This window comes from Rhea americana, unplaced genomic scaffold (assembly GCF_003343005.1).
Source record: "Rhea americana isolate MKP2758 unplaced genomic scaffold, rheAme1 scaffold_143, whole genome shotgun sequence".
NCBI classification, from domain to species: domain Eukaryota; kingdom Metazoa; phylum Chordata; class Aves; order Rheiformes; family Rheidae; genus Rhea; species Rhea americana.
Genome location: NW_028185517.1, coordinates 673,594 through 694,173, shown reverse-complemented (window position 1 = coordinate 694,173; position 20,580 = coordinate 673,594). Strand labels below are relative to the sequence as shown.

Genomic DNA, 20,580 nt, shown 5'->3' with positions numbered 1-20,580 from the left:
TGCAAGCAGATGCTATCAAAGTACTTGCAAAACATGTAAAGGGTTGGGAGGAGTTTGGACGTGCTGTGACCTCCTTCCATCTCCTATCCTGATAAATCTTTAATAAAATATTTGATAATTTTTATCACGGTATCTACCATTCAATAGAGCACTCAGTGAGTGGTGAACACGCATCTGCCTTCCATGCCAGCACCCCACGTGCCCTGATGGGGCCACTGGCCTTTCCACCCGGGGAGCGATGCTCTTTGCCCCCCCCTTGTCTCCTGCCCTCCTCCTGCCGCTTTCGCCGTTCCTGCACCCCGCCATCCCTCCGGGGGCGTCTCCGTCGCCAAGCAACGCTCAAATGGCCGCGCCCGTGCGGTGCGCACTGGGAGTTGTAGTACTGGGGACCCACCCGGTCCTCGGCCTTCGTCAGGTTCCGGACTCCACTTCCCAGGAGGCATCGCGAGCGGGGGGCGGTGCCGGCCAAGGGCTGCAGGAGCTGGCTGGGGAAGGGGGTTTACCTGCGGGGAGGAGGGCACAGGTAGGCAGCGGCGCGAGGGATGCTGGGACTTGTAGTTCCTGCCGCCGCGCCGTTCTGGGGAGCCCGAGGTGCGGCGGGCAGGGAAGGAACTACAACTCCCGGGGTGTCGCGGGAGGGAGCGGGCAGCGCGCCGCCTGAGGGCGGGGGGTACGAAAGGGAACCTGCCGCCGGCGTTGCTGGGGGGTTGTTTCCTCAGGTGAGGAGGCAGTGGGGGAAGGCTGCGAGGGCCCGGGGCGCCGCCCTGCCGTGCGGGGAGCGGGAGGCGTCGCCGGGCAGGCGAGCCGAGCCGAGGCGCAGCAGCAGCAGGCTCCTGCCCCGGCGCAGGCAGCAGCGGGCCTCGCTTGCCCCGCGGCGCGGCGCCGCGCGAGGTAGGGCCGGCCCCGAGCGCCTGCCCGGCCGCGGGTGGCGGCGGCAGAAATCAGCGCTTCGAAGTGTATCGAGCGAGGCGGCGGCCCGCAGAAGGAGAGGGGGCTGCGGGGGAGGGCGCGTTCCTGGCGGAAAAAGCCCTGTCCCTCGAGCCGGGGGGGAGCGGGGCAGCGGGCGGCCGCGCAGGGCAAGGCTGGAGCCTCCCTTCTCCTGTCTTCTGCCTAAGCTCTTCCAAGGCGATTTCGTTCCTTGCGCACCTTAAGTGGTCTCTGCTGTGTTTTAAGTGCTTTTATTTATTTATTTATTTTTGCCCCCCCCCCCCCCAAAGGCGCATTTGGAAACGAATCATCTCTTCCTCAAGGCCAAATAAAAGTTTTGATACCTTTCCCACGCACACACCCTGATAAACTAAGTCAGTTCTTTGTAGTTTGGTGATCTGGGACTTCTGGTGGTTGGTTTTCTTTTTTTGGTTAAACTTCAAAGAAACACGTACAACTGCAACACAGACTTTTGTTGCTGTATTGCCGGGCAGCAGATGAAACAGCCTGTGCTGCATTTCCAAAACACTTTTCCCTGTAGTATATGGTACGCTGTTGGCAACCAAACTCTGTCAGTATTCATTTCTGCTCTCGGCTTTAAGACTGCAATGGCAGCTGTAATACTAGCAGGTGTTACAGCCAAATTTTAGTTGACTGAACAAGTGTACATGTTGGTGCTCACTGGTGTCTGCTGTAGGCACGTTCCAATTACATTACTGCTTTTTTGAGGGAAACCTAGCTTAGAGCAAATATCTTAACTGTCTTGAATGGAAGGTGTGTCTTTGTAATTGTTGGTTGCTGGCCTGTTTTTAATCATTCTGTTGTGATGGCAGAGGGAATAGTTCTTATCTTGGCTTATGGTAAGAAAGCTGGAAAAACAAGTCCTGCTYCAGCTTTAATTTATAAAGGATTGTTCTAAGCACAACCTCCACCTATTCTGCTGTGCAGATTCAGCATGAAACATAGGAGAATGAGTCAATGAGAAATTAGTAGTAGACCATGTATCATAAGCATTCAGTGTTGTCTAAGGAAAATGCAGTATTCTGCTGCTTGCCTCTGAGGGAGCTAGCTGATAAGTGAGATTTTAGGCCTTTACAAGTCTGTGGTTTGTGAAACTACATTTTGTCTCTTCTGGTACCACTGTTTGTCATGAGTAATTCAAGGCCACTTCAGAATTAAGAAACCYCTTGGCAGAATGAGGCTGATACCATTTCACTCTGATCTAAGTAGACTGTAAAACTACCACAGCAACATTTCTTCTCAATGCCATCTTTTTCTCCCTACCTGAAAAAAAYACCTTGCTCATCCAATGCTCCAGCAATGCTTCAAGCCAGTGGGATACTGACAGTGCAACAGAGGTAATAGATATACAACTATAGATACGGAAAATGTAGACATAAAGATGAAATAAAGCACTTGTTTTCAGGAGTGGGGGAGAAAACTCTAGTGTTTAGCATTCATCATGAATTGTATGGGTGTTTTTTAAGGCAATGAGAAAAAATATCACATAGGGAAATCTTAATATATTTAACTTGTGTATTGTAGCACTAGTGAGTGATTGAGATTTGTTTCAAATGTGGAACTCTGGTATGAAATCCCTTTTAAATTAAAATGTCTGTGTTCTCAAAACTGCTGGCGCCTACAGCATAAATACTTTCTAATTTGGGCTCTGATTTGTGTATGACATTATTATTTTCCTAATCTGAAGAGAAAACACAGCCAAACATATATAACATAAAACATATTCTATGGGCAGCCATAGGTGTTTTTTTTAACTTATGAATTGTTTTTATGTGTTTCTTACCCTGATCAACTTACATACCTAATTTAAAAAATAAAACTTCAGCTACCTCATTCTGTGGCATGGCTTGCATTAGACTGTACTGAATGTCTTGGAGGCTCTAGAGCTTTTCCTTTCTAAATTAAATCACCACAGAAAATATTGTTCAGTTTGGCAATAAAAAGGYTATGATTGGCTTGTGGTTGGAAAGCGATAAAAAGAGTTGTGTTACTTCCATGTTTTTTAAGGGGAGGCCAATCAACAGTACAAATCCCTACTTGAAGGTGCTGTCTTGTTTGGCAGTCCTGCACTTGCTTTGTCCTTTGACTTAAAAGCCAAAAGCACTTTTCAACCTTGTTGAGCTGTGGCACATTCAAGCTTTAGGAATACTGCATATGTTTTCTTCTTGTTAGAAGTGTTTGGATGTTCTGTTCTGTCCCATAACTTTCATGGGCATTACCCAAAATTAAAAAAACACATACATAGTGTTACCTTCATGGKGTGAATTCATGCCTTTCTGTATCATTCAGAGAGATAATATTTTATATATTAGGTTATGGGCCTCTGATTTTTACTGTCTGAAAGACAGTTGAGCAGGATGTGATGAAGTGGTTCTGAGAGCTGGAATAAATGTAAATCAAGTAAATGTAACATGTTTTAATATGTTTGGGAGTTTTAAGCAGTTTTTTCATCTCTGCTTTCATTTTGCAGTAAAAACTGATTCAAGCAAAATATAATTTTTWAAAAATATTATTCATCTCTTTCACAGAAATAAGAAAAATACCAAGTCTCTGATAATTTGAGGACAGCTAGATCTTGTGTCCTGTTTCTACTGGAACAGCCGCAGGGTGTTCTGGTTTGTTACAATCGTTAGTGGCTGTGAACAAATATCTGTCCTCAAATGCAATGCTCTTGTTGATTAGTAACTTAATTTATTTCAGGAATGGCAAGGCAAACAATGTCGAGCTTATGGTGTATGGCTATTTCCATTTCACAAAGAGGAGGATTGGGAACTTTGGCAGTGGCTATTTTTACAAGTGTTTTATTTTTTAGCATGACTTATTCCTGAAAATAGATATTTTTCTAGATGACAAAAATGTACTTGTTTAAACAAATTGCTTTTTTGTCTGCCTTCTCCCAGTATTTACAGTTATTATAGTAATCAAGTATTGACAAAAATCTGCGCATAGTGTCCAAAGTGATGAAGTTATCCACAAATGATTTTATCAACTGTGACTCTTTTCCCCAGAGGAAGCCTTTCTCAGCCAAGAAGCAATATCTCATTTCGAAGATGGAGTGTAGAAAACTGATAGGTAATAAAGCAAACTATGAATGTATTTGTTTAAAATACATCCATCCATGTGCACATCTTTGAGATTTTGTTTTAATGTTAGGCTCTGCTGGACTGCCTTGACAAACCCTAAGATTTACTTAASTCTAAAAGTTACTAAGCCTTTACTGCAGTACAAAGGTGTAAAGAGAGAAATTCTACTGTTTTAAAAAGGTTAAATATGCAAATTAAAGTTGCACCCATGTAATTAATATACGATTATTTGTGACATTTATAGAAGTACTTCTATACTAGGATATATGAGCAGAAAGCTGTCTGTCAAACTAGGTAAGTGCAATGCCCACATTTGCAATCACTTACTTGAGTTGTATGTAGCTTCTGTTCTGCTCAAATTTGCTCATGAAGAAAGTGGTGTTATCAAAGCTGTAAGCTAGGAGTTCTTGGCTTCYGGGGCTATGCACTGTTATTTCCTCTCATCTGCTGAGATGTTATCACCTTTTTATTAGAACAGATGTTTGCATTTGAGGAATCTTGTCACCCCATGCATTGCTGAAAAATAATGTCTTAATGCTTTTTAGTCAGTAATTTGTGAACCTAGTTGTAGATTAGAAGTGTGTCTTTCCATCCTTCTGTAAAATTTCCCAAAGCTAATTTTTCCCTCTGCTTCATGTCTGTACCATCGCTTTCCAGCAGTTCTGTAAGCTGCTATAACCCATTTTTGTTTTCATGTGGGGTGTGATGGCGGTGTCATTTCTGAAGCTAACTATCTCTTAGTGTCCGATTCTGGCGAATCCCTCTGTATATTGGGGCTCCTTGCTGCTTACATTCCCTAATTCCTATAATCTGTGTTTCCAAGAGCAAGGCTAATGAGGCTATCTTGTTCTTTGTTGGCTAGTGTCATGTGCATAGTGCATTTGTACTAACTGCCAGCTTTTCATTTCAGCATAGGTGTGACTGTGGTTGTGTATGTAAATGTGAATTGATGATATCATGGATGATCAATTTGATGCCAACAGACTTGACATCCATTGTTACATTTAAATCAAAAGATATCATGACAGTGCGAGCTTCTCCTTTTCTGCACAAATCTTCATTAACTGTAGAAATTACCTATAGCAGAAAGACTGGAGTCTGGTTTTCAGAATTTTTAGTCTTAGAGCTTTCAGTGGATAGCAGAAGGCAATAATAAGTTTCTCTGCCAAGATGAACTTATTTTGAAGTTGAGGCAACAAGATATGTGTAAGTGATTTCAAAAATTAAATAGAAATTGTCGAAACTGTTCAATGATTGTTTTTCTTCAAATGAAAACTTACTGGGGGTTATGATATGTATTTTACAATAATTTAAAACTTCTCACTAGATTAAAAAGAAAGCAGTAACGTTTCAGTTTATAAAAGCCACTGAAGGAGTTTTCCCATATAGTTTGCAGACTTCCTTTCTAACYCTTTCCTCTTATTAAGCCTCAGTTAAAGGGTGTTGTCTGTTCCCATGTTTTACTTATAATATAAAAGACTGTTTTTCTAAAGTTGTCAGGCTGCATGTAAAATAGTTGGAGAGAGAAAGTAGATGCAGCTTTCAACAACATATTGACAAGGAGATGGGTAGATACTGTAGCACTGACACAGGAAGTGTCTGGACGATGCAGATCAGGAATGATATCAGGAATGTTTGGACTTTTATCYGAACAGTTTAATATAAGAACTGTGGGCTTTATTTGGTTTGTATGTGCAGTTATATGGGAAAAGTATGTGTGTTGGGGAGTGGATTTGAGATACGTAGGAGACTATACAAAGTACTCTGCTCCAGATTGAGAAGAACTGTTTTCAGATAATTGAGAAATATTGCTTATTAACAGGCTGACTTCATTAATGCTTCAGAACTGTGTTATGGGAAAAATAAATTGCAGTATTGTCTTTTCAAAGTGCTATGTGCTCTCTGTCCTGATACAAATCCATCATAGTTCAGTGCTGCAGCCGAAGGAGTCTGTAACAGTGGAGAGGCTTATCAGCACTGGTGCCAGGCAGTAACTGTTATTGCAATCACATTGATTTTTAGATCCTGGGTGTGGAATAGTCTCTGCATCACCCTGTTTGGAACAGACTGATAAGGCTCGTTTCTTAGCAACCACAGTCTGCCATAGCCAGAAACCTGTCCCTCTGCAGCTGGAGGGAAAATTCTGAATGTCTCAAATTTGTACCTTTAACCAAGGTAAGTCATTCCCCTTTGGCATTTTTAATTAAAGGCCTTTGCATTCAAATAAAATGAATGTTTTGGCAGAAGTTTCTTAGCAAAGGGAAAGACTAATTCATCTGTCATTAATAAGACATCCTGATTTCTTTCCCTGTTCTTATTTAGACCTCTGTCATTCCTGGGCATGGAGGTGCCATATGTCCTTCTCTTAACTAAACTTGTAGCAGAAGTTGCCAGCAAATCTACTCAGACTTTGGTAGGTACTTCTTGCTTTGTGATGCTAGGTACTCTGAAAACCAAAGGATCAGATTTTTTTCCCCTTTGTAATTGCAGTTTATAGAAGGCTTTATAATTCAAGGGAAATTAGTGTAGCCTGTATTTCCTATGAATATCAGTATTAAGTTTTCATTTTTCTCCAAGTGTGATTTTCTTTTGAAGATTAATTCAATGGTCCGGGCAAATTTTGCCCCATGTGTGAGGAAAGAGTGAGAGAAGATGCTCTCAGAAATGTTGTACAACTGCTGGTCATTAGCTGGATCATTTACAGAGGGAGAATTTGTTATGAGGGCTGCTTGCCTATTAAAGCATGGAATCCTTGCTCATGCCTGTAAGCTAGCACAGWTGCAACTGGCAGAACTTCACGCTGGAAGGGGAATACCTTGATATGGAAAAAAAACACTTTTGAAGCTTCTTAGCAGTTAAACTAYGAACAGTCCCAAACATGGATGCTAAAAGGTTAACTTTAGAAGTGACTGAAGAACTCTGAAGCCAGTACTGCCTCATGTAATAGAAAAAGATCAGAATGTAAAACCCTGCTTCAAGGAGGRTTAAACCAACAAATCTTTTTTTTAAAAAAAAATGGGCTTAAGTATGTTGTCTGTTGATCTTTGGTTCTTTACTGTAATCTGCCCTTTCTCCTCATGAAGCACTAACAGCATGAAGTCTGCCTAATAATTACAGTTTTGACTGTCACAACCGTTTCTTCTGATAGCTTTGCTTTTTGCCACCTCTAGATTTCATGGATTTGCTGATTAGCAGATAGTACTGGCTCTTACATGTTAGGTATATTTTCAAGTTATTTATTTGTTTGAATATAGGTCAGATCTTGTTACTTTTGAACAAAGATACTTCATCTCTTTTTAAGGCTGGCTTGACTTGCTGTCTGCTTTAGGGGAAGGTATCTGCAAAACTTAAAAAGGCATAGGAGCTATATAGCTTATTTTTTTTGTACACATGCAGAAAGTGTATATGCCCAAGCCTATAAGAGTTTTAATAATATCTATCAAAAGAACCATAGAATTCCTAACAACCATCTACCTCTATGCTTATGTCACAACTTGCAGTATTTTGAAACTGGTTTTTACATAAACAAAAATTAAAATAAACTATCTGCTTTCAGGATGTGTAAAGTTTTTTTTTTTTTATTGTTGAAGGAAAAAGCTTTTGTAGTTCTGCTGGATTGCTCTGCTTTATGTAGATGTTATCTTTGGTAACAATATGGGTATTCAGTGCCAACTGTTTTTTCMAGACTTTTTTCTAATAATATATCCTTCCTTTAAGTCGTTCTTTTTCTAAATTTCCCAGATCAGTGTGAATTGTTTTGACTACTGCTTAGTATTGGCATCCTAAAGTTGAAAGAGTTTATTGCTTTGTATGTAAGTCCTACTGCAGTTTTAAAATATTTGTAATCTTCTAAAGATGTTTTGAAAAAGGAGATTTAAATACGAAAGAAAAAACTTTTGAAGACTTTTGAAGTGAAGAATGAATTCTGAGCAAAACTGTTAGGGCACTTGTGTGGTGCCATGGGAATGATAACTCCCCTCTAAACTGTGCCTCATTATGAAGAATTTAGCAAATATTTTCAAAAGCAATTTTTCAAGGCTTGTTCTAAAGTCAGTATTAATGTATAGCTTCTTGTACATCTGTTATCAAAATCTCAATTTGAGCAGCAACTGACAGTCAAAATGAGCTTGATAGTGCATCTAGCCCATTTTCTTCTTGCAGTGTTGCTTAACATGAAAAAAAAAAGAAAAGCTACTGCAGGTATTAGCTGTAGTTACAGCTTATTTCTCAACAATCTCTGTAAATTGTTACTGAATTATTTCAGTAAAGCAAAGAACTTTAGGAAATGTATTGTAATCTTTTTCTTAGATTTCAGAGACAGAATGTTGTGTGGATGTGTGGGATACAAACAGTTCCTGTCCAGTAACCAACCAGTGCAGTCCAGGTATAGTGTGTTACTGTTTAATGAAATTTCAATTGTTTTTGATAACTAGCACCAAAMTATAGCATCTGATTATGTAGGGAGGGAAAAAATGCAATTAGTGCATGTGCATGTTGAAGACTTTATTCCTCTATATGCAGGTATTGCTGGTTATGACTCACAAGAAATTGTCCTTGCATGGGAAGCAGAATAAACTCTTATTACTAAGCTTGTTTTTTGTTTCTTGGGGTTTTTTTGAACCTTTTTATTTAGTGTCCATTGGGGTTATGTAAGAGCTAGTGCATATAATAAGCATGAAAGGAAAAAGGTAGAAAAGKATACCTAAAGGAGCAGTAAGAATAACTTCAGTGTTCTTTCGTTAGCACAGAATGCCTCGTTCTTCCTTGTGTTGTTTAAAGTAGAGGGTTTTCTTTCCCTAAACGGAGTTTAAAACTTTGGTCACTTTCTACTGATAGCATAAAAGAGTGATCTCTCTTTTTTCTTTTTTAATGCAATCTTTTATTTTCTTTTAATCATATATTAAAAAACAAGGAAGCTGCTTCAGGCCCCACTTTAACAAGAGGATTAATGATTTAAAAATTGGGACCAGGTTCTGGATTCAGTAATTAACTTGTGAATTTTCTTCTTAAAAAAGCATTTTAAGTGTAATTTGTTAGCCTTGTTAACTTGTTTAACTATTGCTTTATTGCTGCATTTATTTCTACTTCTACATGATCTTAGACATGGTATGAACAATTGTCTCTAAGGTATGAAATTGCATTTTGTTAAATCATACTGTAAAACGGTGATCTACCAAAATCTTTGGTGTCAGATAAGTGCTCTGGTGCTTCCTTTCTATTACTGTAGAAAGGCTTTGCCTTTATATTGAGCCTGTTTGTGTTAGATTAGATGTCAGATATAATTTATGACTGTAGGCATCAAGTGTGCTGCTTTCCTCTCAGGAAAGTGTAACAGCAGAGTTGTTTTCCAATAAACACCTTTCTAATTGTGTGCTTATGGAATAATTGAAACTAATTTGGCCCAAGACTCTAAAGAATTGGATTTTAGCCAGCACAGTAAGATTGTGTTTTGGGTTTTTTTTTTTTTTTTACCTTAAAATTTAGGCTGTAATATGGTAGAGTGGGAATATCCTAATCTTCATGTTTTGAGTTTTACAACACACAAGCCTTAAGTGAAACCACCACAGCTTTATTGTATTAAATAAAGTTGTTATTGAAGACATATCATAACTTTTTTTCTTCTTTTTTTTTAATGTAGAGCTAGCAATATGTTCCTTTAAACATAAATTAAGAGATTTTGACTTTGAAGATACTGCCTAAGATGAAAGTTTAAACAGTTTCCAGCTTGCTCTGGTAATGTAGTTGATGCAAAACTCTTACTGTCTGTCACAGACTAGTTTAAACAGTCTTGGGTTTTTTTGAAGTGAAACAAATAGTATGATACTAGAGAATATCGAGGCATAGAAACAAGCTGCATTATGGTACCATTCATATTGTTAGTTTGTCAGCAATCACGTGATAGAGACCTCAGCATCTTTTTTCATCTAAGTGCGCTCTTTTCTAGTTCTTAGCATCTTTGTCCCTTCCTATTTCTGCTTTCATTACTATATGTAACGGTGACATTAAATTCTATTTCAACAGTGTATGACCTCTGAAGATAAAAAGCAGAATTGTACTTCTTTTTTAGTATTATTGAGGGTTCTTGCAGTTTGTCACAAACTTCCTATTTTTCTTAAAACTAAAATATGTGAAATGGCAAATGGAGCTGTGTCTTCTGGGAGTTCTTTGCTTATAACTTTCTCCTTTTTTATCTCTTAAAAGGTTGCATCTTTTCTGGAATAAACACTTGGAAATGAGACCTTAAYTTGTGTAGTGTGGTAGGAAGCAAGAGACATCTGTCATTGGTAGACCAAGCTGAGGGAATTTCTGTTACCTCTGTGTCTTTCTGAAGACCAGGAAATAACTCCAGGGCTTCTTTTGCTGTTTTCAGATTACTGTAACATCTTATTCTTATGCAGGTTGTTACAGGCGATGGAATGAGGATGGCAGTAGTAGCTGCATTAAATGCAAAAATGAAACCCTTCCTGTTGCACCTGTTTACAATCTGACTGATTGCAGAAATTGTAAGTCATTTACCGTTCCTTTTTTTTTTTGACAGGAGTCTTTTGGTATTGAGATCTCTCTTGCATACGTAGTCCAGCAAAGAACATTCAAGAAAGAATTAAATGTTTCAGAATCTTTTTTCCATCCCTACAAAATTTCAGCATTTTCTAGAGTCTTAATGTACTTTGGAAGTTTTGAAATAGGTAATCAACAAAACCTATGGAAATTTTCAAGTTGAGCTGGCAGAAACTGTGTACAGTGCTGTGGAACCATTCCAGAAACTAGGAAGAGAAAAGAATTCAAAATCTTGTTATGTCTTAAGAGTATCTAATCTGCAAAAGCAAATGCAACATGAAAAAAGTAGCATAATTATGATGAATAGAAGTTCTCAAAATAAAAATGCAAAGTCCTAAAAATCAAAATGATTAAACTTGCATAGTAGGACCTGCATCAGACAAACACAATAAATGCAGTATTTCTTGAATGTTTTGATCTCTCATTTTTAGAAAAAGGTGTTTGCCATGGGCATTTGCTAGAGACTTCTCCAGAGCACAAGTAGCTCATCATGTACTTGAGTTCCCTGAAAAATCTATATGGAGGAGGCCAGATTCATTTTGTATGTATGATTTTTATTTGACAGTTAAGATACATTTGTTTGCTTATAAATATTTTAAGTGAAAGAGGTAAGAAACTTGATCTAAGWTTCAGAGAAATGTACTCGTCAATAGTTTTCTCTTTGGACAAATGATGATGATGTTTTCTTCCTTTTTTGAAATTCAAAATTCTCACGGGAGAAACCAGCATTCTTKTACAATTTCAAATTACTTAATAAAAGGCTATCAAATTTCTCAGATTTTCAATATATACACAGTTACGGTAAGGCGTTGCTTTAAAAATGTCTTTTTTTTTTTATTACAGCTGGTATCAGAGGAATGAATTTCCAAATGAATATAAGCACTGTAACTCCCTTCATACAGAACATAGGTGAGTTAATGGAAATAGAAATATATATTAGATGCAGGCTTCGTGATTATCTACTACATACTAACTCCTTCATGCTGTGACATTTGGTGAAATGTTTTTTCCTGTAGCACAAATTTTACTCTAAAGGTAGCAGACATTTTTACTTGTTCTGCCTTGCTCTCAAAATGAATCTTTTTTGATTCTTAGCATTGAATTTTGAGGTAACTGCATTTCTTTTACTGAATGATAATTTCATCCTGTATGATAATTTCATCCTGTTATACCAATCTTGAGGTGATTTCTTGTACCAATCAAGCTGGTTATTTCTTAAACCCCATGACTTGATTTTTGAACCTTATGCTGGAAGGATTTTGGTKTTTGGGGAGTGAGACAACATTACACACCTGTTACATGACTGAAAAACTTGATTAGCCTTTCTATAGATAGATAGTAATCACTGCTGACCAGTCACTTCTCTTAAATTTTTAATCTCTTAAAAATGTTTGACACAGATAAGAAAATATAAATTAAGACTATTCAGATAGCATCACTGCATACTTCAGCAAGAGATAGAATGCAAAATGAGGTGACTTAGACTAAGTGTTTAACATCAGTACCCTTGGAAAGGAAAGCTATAGAGCCAGGTAAATCTTGGGTACTACTGATCCCTTTCAAACATTTGTCTTGTTATCTGCATATACCTGATCTGAAGTATCTCTTGCTGTTAGACTGTGAATTTCTCAAGAAGAACTTGTCAGAGATATCTGTTGTTTCGGTTTGTCTGTAACAAAATTGTAAACATTTTCTGTTTCTTAAAATACTTGCTATTTGTGATCATAAAACAAACAAATTAAACCACCATAATCTATATGGAGAGTTTGGGACAGGGGAAGGGTGGTAGAGATGGAGGAGGACACCTTTTGCTAATGTCTGCCTCCTTGGGAGGTTTTTTGTATCAGTCACTTGTGGAAAACATAATACTGAGTGAACTGTACCTGAAGACAGAGTCCTGTCTTCAGGAGACTTCACTAAAGCAACAAAATAACAATTAACATTAATGATCAGTGCCTCCTGGCACTGGTTTTGAAAGTTATAAAAAAGAGAAGGATGGGTTAATTTTTTTCCCCCTCTTCAGAAAAGTCGAGACTAAGACTTTATTGACTTTGGGGGGAAGCCTGTCATATAATTAAATGTCTATAAAAAGATCTTAGCAAGTGTTTCACTGAGGCCTTTGTGAGGACTTGGTGTATAAAAACAAATGTAGGTTTCTTTTTTTTCTTTCTCATATAAAGATCAGGAAGTTGTTCTGTATCTTCTGTTTAACTATTCTATTAGAAGAGACTTCTAGTTGATYGTATTATTTTCTCTGATTTTTCACAGGAGGCCCGGAAGTGGCAGCCTCTCTTATTGTGGGAACATTTTTCATCAGTTTATTCTTGATTCTGTCTGTTGCTTCTTTCTTCTACCTCAAACGTGCCAATAAACTTCCTAACATTTTCTACAGAAGAAATAAAGGTAAAATACCTCTAAGTAATTGCCTATTTCATCCGTAAACTTTTGGCCTTTGCTCAGTTTCCTCGTTTAAAATCCTTTTAATTTCTTCAGGTCACTGTTCTAGCTTTATGTGGTTACTGCTGTCTCTTCCATTCATTCAAAGCAATGCAAACTAATGAAATACTTTTCACTGCTGTGTGTTCATGGTGCTATGGTTTTATGGTAGTGCAGAAGATATCTGTTCTCGGTCTAATTGTGCTTAGGTGCATATTACACTATCTCTGACTAACCCAACTAGTATTTTTCACTTCTTCTAAAGATTTCCTATAGTATTATGCATGGCATTGGGCTTCACTTCATATTAGCTATTTGCTTAAAAATAAGCAAAAAGCCCCAGTACTTTTTACACACAACACATTTTAATAGAATTTAATAATACCTATTTATTTCAGTGTGCAAAATGCCAGATATTTATAAAGTCTTACAGAAAGCAGCTGTTGGTTGTCCCTGGTTTAGAGAAAAGGAAAGTGTAGGACCAAAGGGCAATGGATTTATCATAGATGAATCAGCAGCAGGAGCAAGGAAGTGGTTTTTGAGGTTCCTCATTGTTACATTATTCAGTCATTTGTGTTTGTCCTCTGTATGTATGAACTGCTGGGTCTTGAAGAAGCCAACTGCCTGAATGTTTTATACAGTACATTCACTTTAGCTTTTCTTTTTATAACGGAATTTATTCTTTATTTCTGGCATTTTTGTAAATGAGAAATGAATCCACCTAAGTGAAATGGAATGAGTTGACTTATTCATGCCAAAGTGATTCCAGAAAAGCTAGGGGAAAAGCACCTGGGATGTACTTAGCTCAATATGTAAGACTTTATGTAGCCATCTGGCTTTTTCAGATGCTTCAGTTCCAATGGAGTTCTTGCAGGTGTCCTCATTATATTGGTCTGCCACTCCTGGGAGGTGGTGAGCAAAATATGTGACAGCTTATATCTCCATTTTGCCCAACATTTTGTACAAAAGTGAGGCTAATCTATGATTCCCTGTGTTGCCCCTCCTACATCGTTCTTTCAAAACCTTCCCATGACAGTCTAGCGTAGCATTTGCCATGTGAGAGCTCCTTCTGTTGACCAGAAAGCTGTATATTGGTTAGGTCTACTGAACAAATATATCTGTCCTCTTTTTCATTGATGTACCTTGCAAGACCAAGTCCAAGCTAGACTGWCACAATTCAAATTTAAAAGAGAAAAAGGACTGGGATAGGAGGAGCAATACAACTCTTCTACTGTGTGGCCAGGAATGTCATATCTAGTCGTAGTAATTTCATGGTATATCATTTTTCCATTGTCTGTGATGCTGCTTCCTGTAAAATTATACAACAGTAGATACCTAAAGTTTAAATTGCTCAGTGCCACAGTAACTGCTAGCATCCTAATAACTGCCAAATTGAAACCTCTAAGCTGCTTTTAAATGTGTTTTTAAGTAAATTTAGTTGGTACAAAACTCTCCTTAAATTTTTTTTTGTGCATCAAGAACTGTCACACTGTCATATCTCTAGACTGACAGGACACCAGACCTCTGCCGAGCCTTCAGTGATAATCATTTTGTTCTTCTAGCTGACTTTGGTCCAGCAGCCTAAAACRTTGAGATTCTTCTTCGCAGAAGAAGCATTAGAAACATTTATTTGGCTTATTGTTGTGTTAGCTCTCATTCTTTCTGGATCATGATTATGTGACCAATAAAGGCAGCTTGCAAGTTTTCGACAACTTAATCACTTTCTATTTGTACTGCCTGTTTCTGGTAGCTGGCTTTTTTCTCTATTGGAACTTCTTCATACTAAAGGGACACTGCTGTGGCTACCTCCTTAGAAAATTCTTGGAGACCTTGACAACCATTTATCTTTAGTATTGAAAAGAATCCCGCAGACAATGTATCCTCCTAATGGGAATTCTGAAATTCTGATCTGTTTTGGTGTTTTATATTTTTCAATCCTTAACTTTGGTAGGGATATAAGATTCTATTTGTGACAAAACCTTTTTTTTTATCAATAGAACTATTCTGTTGCACATACRTTTTTAGAAAAGTAGCAGTTCGAGCCTTCCAAACTAATGATGGTTAGTCTCTTTCTCTCTCTTTCTTATAGCATCTGTTCTCCAGCCTAGTGAAACGGTAAGTAAAATCTATCCTTCTAATATGAATAAGCAATCATAAACTGCCAAGTAAACAGTAACTTAAACTTTTAACAATTCAGGATGGAGGTGCCTAATCTGATGTATGAGAAACTGAATTAAAACTGTCTTGGGTTCTTTGTCCAAATTGAGAAAAACACAAGAAATGAATACTGACCGTATAGATTCTCTTGAGCTACTTTCTGCAAGAAAGACTGTTTGCACACTAAAAATTGTTGGAACTGTAAAATGTTCCTGCTTTTTTTTTTTTTTTTAATAAGAGACTGTGAAGTCAGAAAGTACATTGTTTGACTTAATCATTCATTCTTCTGTTATGCAGGCATCCATGATACCTCCCCCTGCTTCTTCAGGTGAGGAAGTGTTCTTCGGGGCATATTGCTGCAAATATTTTCCGTGTTAGATTGTCTTTTTGGCATCTCATTATTGAAAACAGGAAAGCTATCTCAAAGTGGGTACGCTAACAATACACAGCAAGTCAAAATAATTACCTGTAAAGCTTGATATAGAACTATGTAATCTCTTGAGGGTCAGAAGTCCAATGAAATTGGTCCAGTTGATCTTCCCAATTGATGAGATTTATTGCTTTAATTAATGTAGAGCTACAGTACTAACTAAGTACTTTGTGTTAAAATGCATTGTTGACAGTTAGGATAGAGAAGTTTTACAAGCAGATGGAATATTTTTTTAAAGTGCTGGAAAATAAGTTAGTCAGGGAACTATTTTCTGTATTGGACTCTTCTTGATGATGCCAGGTTAGTTCATTTTCAGGCTTACTGATTTGAAGCATATCAARTGTCTTGATGAAACAAATGACATACTGAGTGTTTTGAATATAACACTGTGTGGGTATGCGGTGTGTGGGCTGTTTGTAGGTTGGCTGTTTTTGGCAAGGTGGGTTTTAATAAGCATAAAAAAACTCATGCAGAAATTTATTTCTTGGAGAAAAATTGCTCTAATAAGCTTGGCTTAATTTTCCTCTCTAGACCTTTATAGTTTCTACATATGAATGTTACTGAGAAGTACAAACTTTAGTCAACTGTTCTAGACTTTGACTTAGTAATATGAAAGCAAAAGCTTTCTTTTTGGTGTGCCTCTAAATTTGTGCTGCCTTTAGGAAGTAATGTGTGCTGTTCTTATGTTGTTAATGTGTATGACTCTCCTAAATATACTAAAAAGGGCAATAGAAAACATCTGGTCAGATCAAAGGCATTCTTTCAAGTGTCTCTGTTCAGGCAACAAAGTTTGAAAAAGTAATGGATGGTACAGGATATATTTCACAAATTAAAAAAAAATTGTTTCATTTTATATTTATGCGTGAAAGTAATTTCGACTGGCTAGGGAAGTGCATGAATTTCTTCAGGATAGTACTCTAAGATACCTTGTCTGTAAGCTTGATCTATCTACTTTGAAGACAATGACAAAGCTTATGTTGACTTCAAAGTGAGACAGATCAAATCTGTTAAGAGGTGGGGAAATAATGGCCTTTTAAACTCAGCAAAATATCTGGCCTCTTCTAATGTATGCATAGGCCTTTTAAGTCTAGGTGGTAGAAATGAAATGTATTTTTTATTAATAAAGTTTTCAACTTTTAAACATTATTTTACATGTATTCCAAATTTGGTCTAGACCTGGCTGTTAAACTAATAGGCAATACTGCTTGTGAAAAGCCATATTTCTTTACCTGAATTTATGCAACTATAAAAAAAAAATTAGCTGTTTGGGGAGGGGTTCTTAGTAGAGCTGCAAATGGAAAGCTGTATGTTTTGTAAATACTTTAAAATAATGGAAATGACAGTATGTTGTGAACACAATATAGTAGGCCATTAGACACTTWAAAAGGTTGTTGGTAGACGTTTTCCTAATCTCAGCTACATTTAAGTGATTTTTTTTTTTTATGATCCAGAATGACTCTGGCCACTGAGGAACTGTTGCTTGGCATATTGTATTATAAATTAATGATAAAGGCATGCTTATACAGCAGATGTTAATAATCTCTCTGTGCCAACCATTTCAGTTCGGAAGCCGCGATATGTCAGACGAGAACGGTCGATAGTGACATCTGCATCTTCTGCTATGATCTCTTCTGCAGAAACGAGGGTCAGCAATGTTTAGCCTTCATTCTTAACTGAAGACTTTTTAAGCATACACAGTGTCGAAGAGTTTTCTAAATCCACTGAAGTGCCAGGAAAACATCGCAAGCAGATGACCTAAATGCAAGCCAAATTACTGTGTCAAGGGGTTTGTGCCAAATATTAACAGAGAAATGAACTAATATAAAGATACTGATAACAGGCTACATCCAGTTCTGTGAACTGCTTTGGTGGGTTTGGAATGCACTGTTGCAGCTCTGTGGTTTCATTTGTCTCCTACAGATGCTGTGTTTGAAATCTGTAAGGTATCTGCCTTTCTTTGGTACGCTTTCAGTTTTTGACAAGTTTTTCTTTCTATGTTGTGATATGTTCTCTGTCTCCAGAACTGAATGTCTTGGTGCTGCAGACCAACACAAAATATTGGGATTACTCAAGGGTGTGGGCTTGTTTAAATGGCCCTCTTGTAAATGTTAACACTAAGTGCCACTGCTTTAGTGTTGTAGGAGAACATAACAATACTTAAAATGCAGTATTCTTTTGATGCAAAAACTGATGCCTGTTGGAGCATCTTCCTCAGCCTCTGACATTGGACAGTTGAAAAACAAGATCACCCAGATACTGTTGTTCTCATTGCTGCTGAAGACTGTGGTCAGTATGAATCTGATCTAAAATGCGTGAATTTGCTCGAAAGCTTTTACAATGGTTTCAGCTTGGTCTCTGGATTAAAAAGCCATTTGCTATGGCTTTGTAATTGATAGGCTGCTATGCTATGCCTGCTATGCAAAGACGGTCTCCACTAGCTTCTTTCCCTCAATACAGTAGCTGAAGGGAAACCAAACTTCCTGGAGGGTAGCTGTGCATCCTTTAGACTTGTCAGTGACTATTGCGATGAATTGGAGAGATCAGGTGAATTCCTGCCAATACAGTAGTAAGGGTTTTCTTTCATCAAGCTCTTTATTAACATGACTGACATCCGCAGGCCAGCACCTTGTGGCAGAGCTTTACAAGTATTGTCTTGTTGACAGTGCCAGTATAAATAGCTCCTAGTCTCAGATGGTTGACCTTGTTCATCTTATGCTAATTATGCGGTGCACTTGATCAGGAAATTGATGTACCTATAATTAATTTTTTTTTACCTATGTTATCTTTGAACCAGATTGTTTCCTGGTGCGGTTGACTGTGTTACCACATGAACACTTATATCATCACAATGGGCACTTGTGGTATGGGCATGAGAGTGGGTGACTGGGAAATGAGTGAAAAACTTGAGGCTGCTAAATTGGTTGAAGTGTCACTCTCACCACACGTGAAATTATTCCTAAGCAGCTTGTGCATTCCTTCCTGCCTGTGTTGCTATTGCCTGTTTTGGTTTATCCCCTTACATTATGGATCTGTACTCCTAAAATAAATGACTTTGTGGCTTTTCATTACAGGCCACTGACATGAACATAATGATCCCAAACTACAACAGTTGATTCCCTCTGTCAGAAAATGTGAACAGAACTGTCTTGAGCTGATGTGATGCACATATGGAGAGTGCAAAGATCCAGATTGTCTTCCCTCTATGGTTAGAGGCTTGTTAAAAGCAGTAGAATCAGAATTGGTATGGGAGGGGATATGTTTTATCTTATTGAAGAGACCTGTTTTTATGCAAGCTTCAGTGCAGTTATAATTACTTATGTCTATCTCCTAAAAAGGAGAGAGATCTCTTGTAGCATCCCAACAAGCAATGGYAAAGACTAAGGATAAAGGACAAACCATGAAGAAGCAAGGTCTGCTGACTCAAAAAAACCCCATGAATTGTGATATGGAAATATTACCTTTCTATGGCAATGGTAAAAGAAATTTTTGTTCTAGTGGACAAAACTAAGCACAACAGACAACTCCATTTGAGATGTTTCACATTTTGATATGAAATATGCTTATAATTCATATGTTCCCTGTTCAGGAGGCAGCAGTTTTGTCTTAGTCGTTTTGATGTCTTTTTATGTCTATACTGCTGAGGTTTTCCCCAGGTAGAAATTTGTTTGGAAGCAATAAGTTTTTCCTGAACTTAGTTGCTGAATATTTTCCTAACCTTTAAGGAAAAGGAATAACTATGCAAATAATCTAATGCCAAGAAACTGCACCTTTTAAAGCAGGGAATTTCTGCTTGTGAATCTGTCAGTGATAGTGATACATCTTTGAATTATGTAGTTGCTAACTTTGAATTATGTAGTTGCTAACCTGTTCTTTCTGTCCATAAATTGTTGAAGGAGCACTCATGCCACTGTTGTACTGGGACTTAAAAATATCCCACACCACTGCTACATGTATGCATCTGTCTGAACCCTATCTGATCCTCAAGTGTGTATTGTTACTTAGTTCAGTGTCAAATGTCTTAATGCTCTAACTTCTTCTGTGCAGTCAAGTTTTTTGTGAATGCTAACATCTTTCTCCCCCTGTTATTTCTCTTCTCTTTCTTTTTCCCCAACTGTTTTAAATGCAGCAGTTGTTTTTTGAGGTTTTTTGTTTGTTTGCTTGTTTTTTTGCATTTTAAGAACTGTTCAGCTTTCATTTTGCTATTTGACACAGTGAACTCCTGATCTGAACAGTTTCTGGTTCATTTGCACTGTTAATTTAAATACATAATGTGATGTTTTGGTTCTCACCCCCCTCCAAAATAATAGTAACATTAAAAAAAAAAAAAAAAAAAAAGCTTTAATGAGCCCTCAGCTTTGAGCTAAATAACATAATTCCAACACAAAGGATTGATATGTAATGTATTTGTGTATTTTTAAATTATGCCAAAATAAACATCTTTTCTTTGAGCTTTTTTAACCACTGTGGAATTCATGCATGTGTTTCCTTTTCAAGCACAGAATGAAGCACCCAAACCAAACCACTGTTTCAGCATCTATGGTGCACTACCTCCGACAGAACTAAGTTTCAGAAAGAGTCTGCTGAGCACCCAGTTCTACAGTAAGCTATCCAGGCTGTAAAGCTTCCAGAACATCTTGTCATCTGCAGACTATCTTTTTACACCTTGAAGCAAAATGTTTGGAAACACGTATTTGTAATGATAAATAAGAGTGGTAGCAAAAGCTATACATAATGGCCTTACCTGTAGTGATGTAAGGKGACACATTAGCAGAGAATGTAGCCTTGGAAGATGACTGAATTTTTACATCAATGTATACTTAAATCTCATTCAAAGAAGATAGCAGGAGTAGCAAGTCTCAAAGAGAAGACTACTAAACAATGCTAAATATATCAGAAACTGAGATGGTCATAAAAGCAATTGCTTATCAGTTTAATGGTGGATTATGGTCTTGGGTTTTGGTATTTTGA

The 20,580-nt window shown here is 37.7% G+C and overlaps 1 protein-coding gene across 5 annotated transcripts; it reads left to right on the top strand.

Annotated features, from left to right (window-relative positions):
* The first annotated feature begins 505 nt into the window (after positions 1-505).
* CUNH1orf159 (chromosome unknown C1orf159 homolog) lies at positions 506-20,081 on the top strand. Of its 5 annotated transcripts, none has more exons than XM_085298953.1 (11): positions 506-523; positions 3,957-4,020; positions 6,054-6,206; positions 6,354-6,444; positions 8,340-8,415; positions 10,430-10,534; positions 11,433-11,498; positions 12,858-12,992; positions 15,115-15,140; positions 15,480-15,510; positions 17,175-20,081. In XM_085298953.1, exons 4-11 carry the CDS (start codon positions 6,373-6,375, stop codon positions 17,270-17,272), a joined length of 609 nt encoding a protein of 202 aa, XP_085155079.1. In that variant the 5' UTR covers positions 506-523; positions 3,957-4,020; positions 6,054-6,206; positions 6,354-6,372; the 3' UTR covers positions 17,273-20,081. The 5 variants fall into 5 exon arrangements, with proteins under 5 accessions (XP_085155079.1, XP_085155081.1, XP_085155080.1 ...); XM_085298952.1 differs by lacking the exon at positions 506-523 and adding an exon at positions 4,276-4,325 and having other exon boundaries at positions 3,449-4,020; XM_085298955.1 differs by lacking the exon at positions 3,957-4,020 and having other exon boundaries at positions 508-523.
* The last annotated feature ends 499 nt before the right edge of the window (positions 20,082-20,580 follow it).

Coding starts and splice junctions, on each gene's coding strand:
- CUNH1orf159 (XM_085298953.1), top strand. CDS start 6,373: ATGGAGGTGCCATATGTCCTTCTCTTAACTAAACTTGTAGCAGAAGTT. Junction 6,445..8,339: donor GCAAATCTACTCAGACTTTG/GTAGGTACTTCT, acceptor TCTTTTTCTTAG/ATTTCAGAGACAGAATGTTG. Junction 15,141..15,479: donor TTCTCCAGCCTAGTGAAACG/GTAAGTAAAATC, acceptor TCTGTTATGCAG/GCATCCATGATACCTCCCCC.